Raw genomic sequence first — 14,903 nt, 5'->3', positions numbered from 1 at the left:
CATTATACATAACGTGAAAGTTGCCCATATTTTATATTTTACGAAGACACTAGAAGTGCCACATTATACATAACGTGAAAGTTGCCCATATTTTATATTTTACGAAGACACTAGAAGTGCCACATTATACATAACGTGAAAGTTGCCCATATTTTATATTTTACGAAGACACTAGAAGTGCCACATTATACATAACGTGAAAGTTGCCCATATTTTATATTTTACGAAGACATTAGAAGTGCCACATTATACATAATGTGAAAGCTGAAGTTCGAATTTTGTTAACGACTCAACAATGAAAGTTTCTCTGCTGCCGTCTCCCCGCCAACAATGCTCCGCATTTGTCCCTGCCTATCACTCCCCTTAGGAGTGACATTTTCGAAAACACCGAAACACGTATTCTCTTTTTTTTCATGTAAGAGTTTATATACCGACTATCACATCTTCAACTTAAGCGAATTCTAACATTGAACACTTTCTCAACAAAGAAAGGGAAAATTGGATTTTATACAAAAGACCCAACTTTTGCCCCTTAGAAGTGGAATTTTCGAAAGCGCTAAAATATGTATTCCCTTATTTTTATTCAAGAATTTACATACCGAATTTTACACTTTCAACTTAATCGAATTCTTACAACATTCGGAGCTTAGCGAATAAATAAAGGGAAATTTCAATATGACTAAAACTGCCTTCTTTTTTCCTTTTGCTGCAGAATTATCACTAACGGTGACGTATTTCATTATTTTTAATTTAAGGTCTACATATTGAATTTTAGAACTCCCAACTTAAGTGAATCCTTACATTCGATCCTCACTAACTGAACAAAGGGAAACTTGAATATCTTATAAACGTCCCTCTTTCTCCTCTCTGGAGCGGAATTATCGAAAACGCTGAAACATGTTTTCTTTATTTTTAATGAAGAGTTCATATGTCGAGTTTCATTTTTCTAACCCAAGAGATTCATGAAATACACCATTCTTAGGAGAAATTTTGACCCCTCCCCCCTTAGCCTCTTAGATGAAATATTTCCAATTTTTTCCCCTTATCTTCGTTACAAAAGGAGTATATTCTCCAAATTTCACATTTTTACCTTTAGTAGTGGGGCCTCTGAGCTCTCTCATGGCTACGCGGTTAGTGTACGCGTCTTTGGCGGCGGAGACCCGGGTCCGACTCCCGGCGGGAACTCATGTGGTTTGGAATCCACGTTTAGCTGTAGGTCCACGTCTAATGTATCTTCTTTGCTAAAATGGATGTACTATTAATCTAACCACTTCGAATTTGGTAGCTCAACAACTGAAAACAAGCTTTTGTCGTAATAGTTTATGTTTTGTCTTACTAGTGTTTCCACTCATCACCATTTTAATAATTTGATTAAAAGGTGTCAATTTCAATATGTAGGTAAATGCCCACTAGTAGTTTTACAGAATAACGAAATATCAGAATAAGAGAGCTCCTTTGTGGCTCAATGGTTAGCGTACGCGCCTTTGGCGTGGGAGACCTGGGTTCGATTCCCGGCGGGAGCTCATATGGTTTGGATCTCACGTTAAGCAGTAGGTCCCGTCTCATATAGCCTTGTTGCTGAAAGGGACGTTAAACTCATAATCAACTCAATTTAAATACCATAATACAGGGGGCATTGAAATCTGAATCACACGAATTCTACACTGAAACATTTAGAGGATACGACTGGTTATTTGTTTTTAAAATAAGTTGTGTTTTTAATTCTTGCACTGTGAACAAAGACGAATTTCACACCGGAACCCAAAGCAGAAGAAAATAGTATTTTTAGGAGGGGAGAGGAATTCTGTTGCTTTCAAGTCAAAGGATTAACGTTGGAATGTGTTTATGAAGTTACTAAATTATGACCATCTTTCTTCTTTTTAGCATACTTTTCACTCAGCTAATCGGATATAAATTTTTTTGCCTTAAGGACAACTTCAGAAATCTACTTAGAATTATTGTTTTGTTTGGGTATGATACTTCAAGACAGGCGAATTTCACAAATACTGAGTCAATATATACTTGAAATATTACCTCTAGCAACCTCTGTACTCTCTTGACTGAGACCCAAGCTTCAACAAGACCATTCAGCACCCACGGAAAGGTATTCAAAGGGAAGATGAGCATATTGAGGAGAGCTATGCTTGTAAATACCTAGAAAACAAGAAGAAAAATATACATGAATCATTTTATTTACTGTCAAAAAGCACATCTGTTACTGCTCAATTACATTTTTTAAAAAAATAATTTATGTGATGTAAATATCTACAATACTGCGATTATGTTATGTGTTGTCTATGATTTAGACAGAACGGGACGTACGCGAGAGATATTGTAAACATAACAATAACTAATATTTATAGAAATTTAGACATTGATAATTTGTATACTAATATTTATTTATTTATTCGAAATGGAAGAATTGAGTTTTGGAGGAATGTTCTTAATTACGTAATTTTGTTTATTTGTGTTTGTTGAAACTTTTTAAGTACTGACTTATGATTATGCACTGACAAATATAAAATAGGTACATCCTTTAGAATATTTATGTAGAGAACAGATGATTGATAGAATATGTGCTTAATTTAAGCAGATTAATTAGGTATGGTTCCAGCTCTAGTTTTTTTTTTTTTTTAATTATTATTTATTTATTCGAGCTGAGATCATGGACTTTTTGTATTTATGGTGAAGTTGTAAGGAGGTGTATTTATGAATTTATTTTTTTTTCATCATATTTGTCAACGCATTTGTCAACTTACATGATATCTTGTGATACGAGTAATGAACTGAAAATACAATCATGGACAAAAGTTTACTAATTAAGTTGAATAGCGTCCGTGGCAATACTATAAAAGATACAAAAACTCCCTTGCTGCTATATGGTCAGAATATGCGTTCAATGTGAAGGACCTAAGTTAAATTCTCTGTGGGAGCTTATATTGTCAGGATCCCATATTAAGAAATATGAAATTAAATTAATTACTTCCCACGAATGACCTTTAAGCTTCAGAAGACGGGTGATTAATTAATGTAAATGAAATGAAATTTTTAAGTTTTACGTCCCATGGTTATTCCGGTTAGGCTAAAGGAGACGGTGATGCTGAGAGAAGAGTGAAATGGTGGAATGAACAAAGTGGGAGGAAACGGGAGAACCCCGAGAAAACCCACGAGCACGGTGTTTGTCTACCACAAAGTCCACACGGCGCGAGCTGGGATCGAACCAGGGACCCCAAGCACCGGATGTGAACGCCCTACCACTGAGCCATCGCGCCCGCGATTAATTAATGTGTATGATGAATAAATAGCTAAATAAGAAAGTGAGAGTCCCAAGAAAACCTATAGTCACTTTTTTCTTAAGTTTAAGTTTAAATGAAATTATATTTTCTAGTTTATTTTCCTACGGTTCCACAGTTATGCCCTTTAGGCTAAAGCAGACCGATGATTAATGAAAATGAAATGAAATCTTGAAGTTTTAGTCCCATGGTTATGTTGGCTAGGGTATAGGAGCCTGATGAGAAATGAATGAAAATGGTGGAATGAAGAAAAGTGAGAGGAAATATGAGAACCCCAAGAAAACCATCCATGCGGTGTTTGTCCGCCACAAAGCTTACTTAGCGCGAGCTAATCGAACCAGGGACCCCACGTATCAAAGGTGAACGCTCTACCACTGAGCCATCACGGCTCCCAGAATGATTAATGAAAGTGAATGATAGTGAAATTAAGGTTTTTGTACTCTCCCACAGAGAACTGAACTCAGGATTATGTACGCGTACACGCGCTAGCCATTAGACTAGCGGAGAAAGCTTTTTTAGTTTAATGTCCAACGGTTTATTCACCAAGGCTAAAGGAAACTGCTGGAAACATATAAAATGGTGGAATAAAGAAAGTGTGAAAAAGCGGGGAAATTCCGACAAAACACACGCACCAGGGATGAAGTGGGTCAACAGAACGTGATCTACTGACACTCTCTGACCTACCGACCCACTTGGCTCAGTGCATTGTCGACAGTATCTTCTGAACACTGGTGAATTTGTCTACGTTTTACTTTCAAGGTTTCAATGTTTCTTCATTTTTCTTTATTTGAGATGAGTATGTCTAAATGAAAAAAAAAAAAAAAAAAAAACTTCAGGCACGTTTGGATATTGATATTTGTAATTGTAATAGTAGCAATAGGACTTACTACTTGGTTTTCGAAACACAGTGGCATTTTACACTTTTTCCCTTTACGTTGGTCTACTTTACTTTGATTTGAGACTTTCAACTTTCATCCTATTTTCCCCTGAAAAGTGTCTGTAATTCAACAAGAAAATAATTATATATTGATAACTAAATTGAAATCCACAATAATATGGCCCACGACAAACACTTTACCTTGTATATCGTAAAGGTCAAATCCATCGGTTTTGTAACAGTGCGGTGTTTGAGCGATTAACTGTAAAAATTCAAACCGCGATTAGTAATAATTTCACAGCCTTCTCATATTACAGATGTAAACACTTTAGTCAATGGAGAGGAGAGCGTGGATCATGGCTCACAATTGATGACGATGGGTTTTGGTGGGTGGTGAGTCAGAGTGGGTTACGGTAGATGGTGGGTCAAGTTTTTATTGACTCATGCCATCTGATATACATATGATATTTGTCCATCACAAAGCCTATTTGGCAGGAACTGGGCTCGAGGTGAACGCTACACTACTGAGCCACCGCAGTCCCGTAGACAATGTTGTCTACCACACACAGCTCGCCTGGGATCGCAAGAGGGATCCATGTTAAGATATATTTGTCTACATCTCATACAGACTTGGAACTAAAAAAAATACATTATACTCCAAACCAACTAACACAAGAATATATGCACAAACACAATTCATCCAATAGTCTTATAAATTTACACCTATTAAAACTGAAAATATCAATTAGTGATAAAAAGTTCGGAATTGTATTATAAGAAGCACACAGTCGCTATATTAAGAAACTTCAACTGGATATTTGTTTAAACTGCATAACAACAGAACCTATCTCTCACGCAACCGGCTTTTACGATAGGAAGAAATAGTAAATAATATTTACAACATGTTGCCTCAATTAAGGCTGTATAAATATGAGAGATTTTTCTTGCTGACACTCTTAATAATACCCAATAACAGCGCGAGCATAGGAAGATTAGCGTTCTTGCTTCGAAATCAAGTGCTCGAATCTCCAGGAATCTGGTTTCGAATCTCGTGGCTCCCCACAGTTTTCCTCAAGCCCATCAGATAGAAGCAGCCAGGGTAGGCTAAATCTTCCTCGAAATTTTCAGTTGTTTGTTGGTATGTATGTACGCATGTAAGATGAACTCAAGTCAGCCCTCCAATAATTATCTTGGACTCTTGTCTTTGCGTTCTGGCTACGAACCTGCCACTAGGCGCGGATGCTAGGAAGATCCTTGTTAAGTATATAGGCCCTGGCTAATTTTCTCTCCTCTTTCCATTGTTAATGTTTTCTGATGTAAAATAATGTTGTAGAAATATTTAAATATCCTCAAATAAATAAATAATATAAAACTGAGTGCAAGCAGATTCCGTTTCACAAAATAAGAATTCTAAAAACCCGTACTAAGGATTATATAGTTTCAGCGACAAATAAAAATAATTCGTGCTTACCCGAGCAGCTGTTAGTTTGTTTCCAAGCAGAGAGTACGTAGTAAAAGTAAGGATGGAGATCAACACAGGTGTAGTGGCCCAAAAATACACACACAGAGCATCCAAATACTTCCTTCCTCTCAAATATTTTAGCTCCAGATCTCGTAATTCTGAAAATAAATAAATAAATAAAAAAAAAAAAAAAAAAAAAAAAAAAAGATTCCTTTATCATTGAACTCGTTTCAGAACACGCAAAAACATTAGAGATATAGGTTTGAGGTGTATGGTCAAGGTAAGTAATTCACAATACATAAAACATAACTTCGATACTACATCTTTATATTTATTCAATAGACACTGATAGCCACTTGGCGTAACAGCCCCTTGGAGGGCCTAAACCGTTATAACGCCACTTGTCAGCGACCAACTGAACTTCGTCTAGAGTAGCGGCGAGCACGTAGTCGGTGCGCTGCGTACTGATGAATTATACAGGGTTATTATAAATGATGGGCCCATTTTTAAAGATGTGTATTTATTAAAGTACAAATCGAAAATGAACAATATATCAATGGAAAGTGGAAGTTTCAAAGTTTTTTTTTTTTTTTTCGATACATTATAAATGTTCAATATGTCCACCGTCTGCTGCAGGGCAAACATCTATACGTCTGACATAATCCTCTGACACACGCGGTCGGCCGGGCCTTTACATACACTTCCAGTCTGTTGAAATTGCGTTGCTACCTACCGTTTCCCTCGGGTGCTGGCTTCCGGAGAACTCTCTAAGGAAACAGCTGAAAACAATTCTTCTCCAGGCTCATACTCTGTTCAGGCGCAGATTGATAATGTTGAAATATAACAAGTGATTTGACATGAGCAACGATGGTGCTTTGGAGACTCAGGTTGTATCATACTTACTTTTGTGTATGCACACGTATACATGTACGTAACTGGCAAGCCGACTGCTCGCAGGGATTCATACACACGTGAATGAAGACGATAGTATTTCCTTAGATGAATTCCTATTTATTAAGCATGCATATATGTGGATACGGAGTGAAATGAGATTATACATATATATATATATATATATATATATATATATATATATATATATATATATATTAACAACACACAAAACTTTCACTTTACAGAGCTTAAACGCTCAAACAGAAGAAGTTGCACTGACGCAATCACATAAACGAAATAATGGAAAATGAAACACTTAACATTGCATAGTAAACGTAGATATGCGCACACTGTATAAAAACACTAGAAACATAGCCCTTGTATTTGATATGATTTGCACTATAAATTTATGATTCGCACCGAGATGAGACTTTCACTGCATGATTAGGACAAGGGGACTGGGGAAAAACAGGAAGCACTAATTGATGAAGTTTCTTGACTCCAAAGAAATGTTACATCCTCGAAAGATGATTGATCACTTTTTGGCTTCACACCCAGAATGAGATTCTTCTTACATATTTGAGTATTCACCACACTCCTTTATCTTAATACAACGACAAAACGTTCTTCCTAATTATTCGTTCCTTCTTCCTACGACGACTTGGGCTCACTCCTCGCTTCTCCTAACGCTTGGGAACAACCCGTTCGCTATACTTAGGGTTGGTAGTGCGTTTGAAACAACTATATTTATATATATATTTTTATATGCTACTACTATCTATTATTACTAAAACAAAGCTAGACAAAGCTTCTAAACTCATAATTATGCATCCTCAAATTACTGAAAGAAACAGGTTCTTGTCTCATCAAAACACCCGGGCCATCCTTTTGTTCTCTTTCCACAAGGCGAAAAGTTTTTGTTTATATTCAGTAAGCGTACTATATCAATTAATAATACTATTCCATAGTGAAAATTGAAATAAAATATAGTGAATATAGAGGATACATTTATTTCTCCATGGAGTAAAAGGAAAAAAAAAAAAAACAAGTTGTCAAGACAAATTAATGGATAAACATATTAGAATATAAAAGGAAAAAAAATTACAATCAGTTGCGGAAGGACTTCCCCACCAACTTCATAAAACAGTAACATTCATGAAATGACATTAATATTGCTTTGTCAAAACATTCTATCATTAAGTCCTTCAAGAGAGAACAAAAGAAAAATTACTTGCATTTCACTTACAGCTTCATCAACAAAACAAAATATTAAATCAATTGTTTAAAGCATTAGATTGACTTATTCAAAGGAGTATGACTATATATCACGAAACTTTCAATAAAAAAAATGTCTATCTACATATATATTATATATATGGAATTAAATAACATTCTTGAGGCCAATGTAATCTCACAGTTCAGGAGGGCAAAGAAGGATCCATAAAAAATAAATGAAGGTAATTTTTCAAATGTCTTTAAATGAAAGCACCGAAATGCAGTATCTCACCTCTATATTATGACAAGGCACCAACTCGACTAATTATTGTTTTTATCAATTACTAATCACGAAATGCGTTTAGTAAAATTTATCAACAGAAATAATGTTATTTAGTAAAATAAAAATAAAAATTTCTAGACTATTACTAACGTAATTTAAAATATCCTAAATGGAACGAAATCATTCAAGGGTCGTTACACGTTGTACAAAATAATAAAGAAATATCAAAGTTTTCTGAATTAATACACAATGCAGATATGACGACGGTATATTGGAGAACACTGGCAACATTTGTTTCGGTCCCGTGGGAGCGAAACTTGGGAGTGATAGTTAAAAAAAAAAAAAAAAAAGTGTTGCAGTCTGAACTAGTAGATTCTTTCCATGACTATTAGATTTTTATACAGTACTATGATACATAAAACAGTTCAGTGGAAAGGAGCGAACGTTGATAATTGTGTGAATGAGTCATTTCACCTACGACTCCTACAAGCCATGAACACTGTTCTCACGGTAGGAAGGATGACGTAATATGAGTACGCGAGAACACGACAGACGACGAAAATTCGTTCACACACAATATCAACTTCAGGTCCAAAAGTATTCCCAATCTTAATAAATGTTGTTATGAAGAAAATATATATGGAACAGTCATGGTAACGAAAACTATAAGTTGGTAACTATTTTTAGGGAAAAAAAAAAATGAGCTTGCTACTACGAAGCACTTTGTCCAGACGATAAACGTTATATTGAAAAACAACAAATTCTTTGTTCCATCATGAGAAACGATAAGAACAACTGAAGAACACCTGCACACAAAGAGAGAGTTGAAGCTCTCACCAAAAGAAAAGTAGCTTTTCTTTCCTAGGAGTAAAATAATGATTTCGTTGCATGAATAGAAGTTAAAAAAGAAATATACTGTTCGTCCAAAAACGTAGTTTTGTGGCCGGACTGACGGTCACAGCGTAAACCAACGCTTAATGTTTTTTCTAGTTGGTGGTCCAATACCGAATTTTGTACGAAATGCCCGTTGCACTACAATTTGTGACTCACTTCTTGCGAACTCAAGAACACAGAAAATCTTGTCCTCCACGGTAGCCATCTCACTCACAACTGAAGGGGAAATGAATGGCGGCCTATTGCCGCGCGAACTCTACCGACCGCTTCGGGAACCATCATTGCCCACCGAAACTTTCAACCTTCCTCTTTCCATTGGTATACAGATTGTTCATTTTGGATTTGTACTTTAATTACTACGAATTTTTTAAAAATGGGTCCATCATTTATAATAACCCTGTATGATGTTTGTAGTAGTGGAATTTTCCATTTAACAGTCAAAGACATCTGAAATCAGTATAACATCTTTGTTTAAAGAACCAGTCACCAAGTGGAATCAGTTTATGAGGTAGTAGTTCATTCTGGTTCCATACAAACTAGCCTTTTGTCCCGTATTAAGTTTTCTTCTTTGTGTTATAGGTCATAAATACTAAGTGGGCTGAATATTTGATTTTGTTTGGTAAACCCCAACACTGTTGAAGTACGAGTTATGGGGGTGTGTACGAGAGAGGGTTGGGAGAAGGGTGAGGAGGAAAATGAATGTCGTATCCTGTTCTCTTTCTCTCTCTTTCCTACGTTCTTGCCACCTTTTCTGATTATTTCAGTCCTTTGAGTGTTACTGATAACGAATCAGAGTACAAATGTTTATTTTATGAGTGTACATGACCTGATTGTAAAAAAGTGTTTCAAGCTCAAAACTTTCCCACTCAATATTGTATTATTTTTTCAAGGAAAGGCGGAGGAGGCCAAAAATAAAATATTGTAACGATTTTTCTCGTGTATTATAAAATGAATTGAAAACAATGAAATGAAGTTTTATGTCAGCTAGCCTAAAGGAGACGAGAAATGAATGATGATGAGAAATGAATAAAATGGTGGAATGAAGAATGTGGGAGGAAACGAAATGAAATGAAAAAATGAAATCTTTAGTTTTACGTCCCACGGTTATGCCGGTTAGGCTAAAGGAGACGGTGATGAGAAATGAATGAAATGGTGGAATGGAGAAAGTGGAAGGAAACGGGAGAACCTCGAGAAAACCCACGATCACGGTGTTTGTCCACCACAAAGTCCACACGGCGCGAGCTGGGATCGAACCAGGGACCCCAAGCACCGGAGGTGAACGCTCTACCACTGAGTCACCGCGCCCCCTGTAGGAGGAAACGGGAGAACCACGAAAAAACCCACGCACACGGTGTTTGTCCACCACAAAGCTCACTTGGCACGAGCTGGATCGAACCAAGGACCCCATGCACAAAACTGTATTGAAGACTGAAATTGAGAACAAGTAGTTGTAACCGCTTTCCGGGTCTGTCCCCCTGCTGTCCCACGAACGAGTACTTTCACGAGAACTGGCTAAGACATCAAAGAACATTTCCAAAAAGGGATTATAGAACTTTTCCCGGATCGCCTTCAGGTCTCAACAATGAGATGAATATCAAGTATCGAGAGGTTCGGATGTCTCGTCTCGAAATCCTCACGGACATCCAGACGATCGCTCAGACCACAACATACAAAAATATCATTCATACATGCAACAAAACAGATTAAATAAAATTATACTTTGCTTATTTATTAAAAGCACTATGTGTTAAAAAAATCACAACACTAAACACTTAACTATTTCCACTAATATAAAATTACACTTCACATTTCACGGCGTGATAGCCGTTTACTTTTGTATCACATATATATGTGGATGAAATATTATATTTGGGGCTCACCACAAATATTTTTCTCACCACTCACTAATGGACGTAGGGGTTAACACTGTGGGGTAACACTGAAGTAATCCCACGACGTAAGTTCCTAGCTGCTGCGAGAAGAATTCATTTCCAGCAGGATAAATGTAGACAGTCGCACTATGTAGAATTAGGACATTGGAGGACCCATTTCTACTTATACGCACAGGGTCAGCGGGCCCGGGACTTCACTAAGTGGGGGCTGGCCGTGATATGTCCTTGATTGGCTATTAGACGTTTGCCCCTTTACTTACTTGTATGGCGAATTTCACGAACGTATTCGCTAAATCGACGCATGGAGAAAACTCTTATTAGAGTTGAGGTGTTCCAGGTGTAAACTGGATTGACCGACTGGTCAATGTTGGCAGTTCATTTTAAAATATAATTAGGTTACGCCACCTGTATGGATATGTGAATTACATGCTAAAACAATTTGTGTTAATTCACAGTTCACTGCTCAAGATGCAGGAAAATACGTCGAAAGCTCGATCGTGAGAACTTAGAGATAAGAACGGACTGGGCGACATGGTTGGCGACGGTCTGGCTGGGTCGCAGTTGGTCTGCTCTGGCCTGATAGTATTTTCATAAGTGATTGAAAAAAAAAAAAAAAAAAACACTTAACTTAGTTCCAAGCAATCATGTAATGTAGTCTTTGCACATTAATGAGTAAGGAAGAAACACTGAGATCCAAGTAAGAGAAATGCGATTATCATACATATAGTTCAGATAATGAATGTGGCCTTTGTTACTCACTAAAATTCTCTCACGGTGAAAAAGCGTTTCAGATATATGTATGAGTGAACGAAAAAAAACTTTTTTGTTCTCGGTTCGTGGAAAACAAATCGAATTATCAGCAGTTCTCTCCGAACAAAAGAAATTGTTTGCGCCGCAAAAATAAAGTATAAATTGAAGAATGATTTCTGTCTTTTCAAAATATACACAGAGCGTCCACAAAAATTACTTATATAACCTAGTGGCTGTTATATAATCAAATCAGTGTTGTGTTCCATATTTAAGGAGGGAAGGGATATCTAATTTTCTTAAATATGAAAAAATAATAATAATTGCGAGAAAAATTGACGTATGATGCAGATACACTTCTTAAGCGAAACCACACACAATGGATTCGGTTTTGGTTGGATTTTAGTTTAGGGTCTCTTTCAGCATCGAGGTTATATGAGACAGGACTTACAGCTTAACGCGGGATCCGAACATCAGCTCCATCAGGAATCGAACTCGGTCTCCAGCGCGAAAGCTAGTCACATCGCCAAGAGAGAACCTGAGAATTGGATTTGGGTCTTTAGCTTAACATGTATGAAGGGAGTCCGGTAATCCATGAACGTTGATAAAAAAAGCTGAGGGAGTACGAAAGTGAAAGGAAATGCGAAAACCCAACAGACATGCACAGGAAGCTCAAGTGGCACTGGATCGAACCTGTGTTCCTTCACACCAAATACGAGCAATACACTTCTTTTGCTTCTAACAATATCAATTTTTATATTAGTACTATTGTATATTTTTAAAAATACGTACTTCCAATTTTCCGTACAAAATGGTCTTCCCATACGTGGAGTTTCAGTGCTCGTATGCCATACAGAATTTCTGTCATCATCTTCACACGGTGGTCTTTTCTTTCCATTAGCTTTGTACTTAAGCTTCCTGAAAATACAAGGAAAAACTACATATAATAATCATTTAAAATATAGCAACTTTTTTCTAATTAAAAATACTTTCGACAAAGAATCTTACTTTATATCCTTCCAAAGCACAAAATATAAATACTAAAATCCTAATACTTTGATACATGGTACATTATAGATTGACAGGGGAAAGTAACAGCAGATGAGAATAAAACACATGGGAGACTGTCAAGAACACTTCTAACAAGTTCAACGTAATTATTACCAGATTTTATTCTTCTCATCTGCTTCTCCCCTCCCCCCTCTCTCTCATACCCTTCGATAATGCTCCAAAGCTCAGAACGAAATAGTGGGATTTTATTATTGTCTTTACTCCTGCTCGATCATCATAACTTTATTTCTAATTATTTTATTCGAGAAACACCAAGAGATGCTTTTATACGGAAACTCTGACAATTTTACGATCAGAATGCAGTAACGGTAGTGGGTGGGTGCTTATTTTATTTTATTTTATTTTATTATTTATTTATTTTACAATGTGTGTGTACAAATGGAAAACTTACTTTATATTTTTGTTGACTTTCTCTTGTTCACAGTAACTTCATTGTTTGTGGCAAGTGACCGGCACCGAAGCTAAATATTATGACTATTGGAGTAAGGTATTCTTGACATATATCATAGAGATAAACGAAACAGATATAAAAGTTAATCTTATCATCAGGTTATACTGTTTTCAATGTAATTACTCCTACCTCGCAATGTTTCTCCAGCAGCTTGTACGTTATTTAATATTACTTCAGAAAAAAGTTTTTGGTAACGAATGTAAGCAACTATACACAGGGTGTTTCAATACAACACCGACAACGTTTGGGAGGTGATTCCTGACATCAAAATTAAGACAAAAGTATAGACCAATCTCAGTGCACAAATGCTTTCTTTTGAAGTTATAGGTTGCAGAAAACATTACAAAATTAACCTTAAGATTCATAGTTCCAAAACTATGGGATCTACCGTAGTCGGGTTACAACTTCACTTAGGAACTAATATGTGCGCTATCCAAAAATATACGTATCAGTATCCTAAGGTATTCACGCAACAATTTTTACACAGGGAGTTTGACTACGGGCATATATGTCAATAATATCTACGGGCACATAATTTGAAATACTCACCAATTACTTCTATAAAAATTGTTGCGAAAGTACCGCAGGATTCTGAAACATGGATATCTGGATACAGTTCATACTAGTTCCTAAGTAAAGTCTTGACCCGACTACGGTAGATCCCATAGTTTTGGAGCAATAGACCTTTAAAGCCATTTTTTCGTTTTCGATAGCCTATAAGGAAGCATTTGTGTACCCAGGTTGGACTATATTTTTTGTCTTATCTTGGTGTCAGGAATCACCTCCCAAACGTTGTAGGTGTTATATATGTTTGTTATTGATGATTCGACGAGTGTTCCAAGCTAATGTTCATCAGTTCATCCCTTAGGACTCGTACTTCTAGACAGTACACCCATCTTACACATTCTCTTAAGGGATTTAACAAACAAACAAACAAACAAAAAAAAAAAAAAGAATAACGTTCCTTCTTCAATTACATTGCAATCTGAAAGTGAGATTCACCACTCTCACTCTTGCCTATCGACGACAATGTCACTTTTATATGGAAATTTTGAGAATTTTACGGTCACACATGCAGTAATGGGGGCATATGATAATTACTACATATGTGAGCATAAATTGCAATTCACCTTATATTTTGACTTCTCATATATATAGCTTGTGGCAAGTAACTGGCACTGATGAAAATCTCATTATTACTATTGGTGTACAGAATTTGTCTCCAAGTTTGCCTTCGAAGATACTTTTAATTCTGTATACCTACGTCATGAAACAGATTCCAGCTATAATTACTGAATTGTAACACAAACCATGAATGTATGTAAAGACACAATGAAAAGGATGTCTGAGAAAATTATAAAGACAAAATATGTTGAGAATTGAAGGAAACTGTACCTATTTTCGACGCAATATATTTGTTGATAGGGATAAGCACTACCGTGAAAGCAACCCCAGCTACGAAGGCAAGCCCAACTTGTTGGTAGAGTAGATAAAGAGCGACAGCTATCTGAAAGTATAGAAAAATATTTCAGTAAGAAGAAAATGAAAGAAGGTTGTAGTGAAAACAAAAAAGCCTCTCTATAAAAATAATATCTCACTTCAAGAAGTATAATAAAAATCAATTTTGAGCAGAGTTAACAAAACTATCGTCTGATACATGATGTATCTTAAAAAAAAAAACATCGTCTGTTCATTTTAGATTATACCTTTTAAAGTACTAGTGTGACGTCCTCCTCCTCTGTGTAATGATTAATCTTAATGATTTAGTAATATAGAAGTCATGTAGTTAATTAAAACAAGTGAAAACAAAAAAGAAATGTTGAT

At 36.1% G+C, this 14,903-nt stretch overlaps 1 protein-coding gene across 1 annotated transcript in view; it reads right to left on the bottom strand.

Annotated features, from left to right (window-relative positions):
* The window catches only part of LOC145685744 (ATP-binding cassette sub-family C member 10), a 91,827-nt gene that overhangs the window by 54,653 nt on the left and 22,271 nt on the right, over window positions 1-14,903 (bottom strand). Inside the window, exons 5-8 of the mRNA XM_081758240.1 lie at window positions 14,475-14,586; window positions 12,350-12,475; window positions 5,642-5,790; window positions 2,035-2,154 (exon numbers count right to left, since the gene is read on the bottom strand). Of these exons, the coding sequence (XP_081614366.1) occupies window positions 2,035-2,154; window positions 5,642-5,790; window positions 12,350-12,475; window positions 14,475-14,586 (507 nt within the window). The remainder of the gene's footprint in view (window positions 1-2,034; window positions 2,155-5,641; window positions 5,791-12,349; window positions 12,476-14,474; window positions 14,587-14,903) is intronic.

The sequence above is a fragment of the Thermobia domestica genome, chromosome 5 (assembly GCF_964235325.1).
Source record: "Thermobia domestica chromosome 5, izTheDome1.hap1.1, whole genome shotgun sequence".
Taxonomy (NCBI): Eukaryota; Metazoa; Arthropoda; class Insecta; order Zygentoma; family Lepismatidae; genus Thermobia; species Thermobia domestica.
This window is presented reverse-complemented; position numbering and strand designations above follow the sequence as displayed.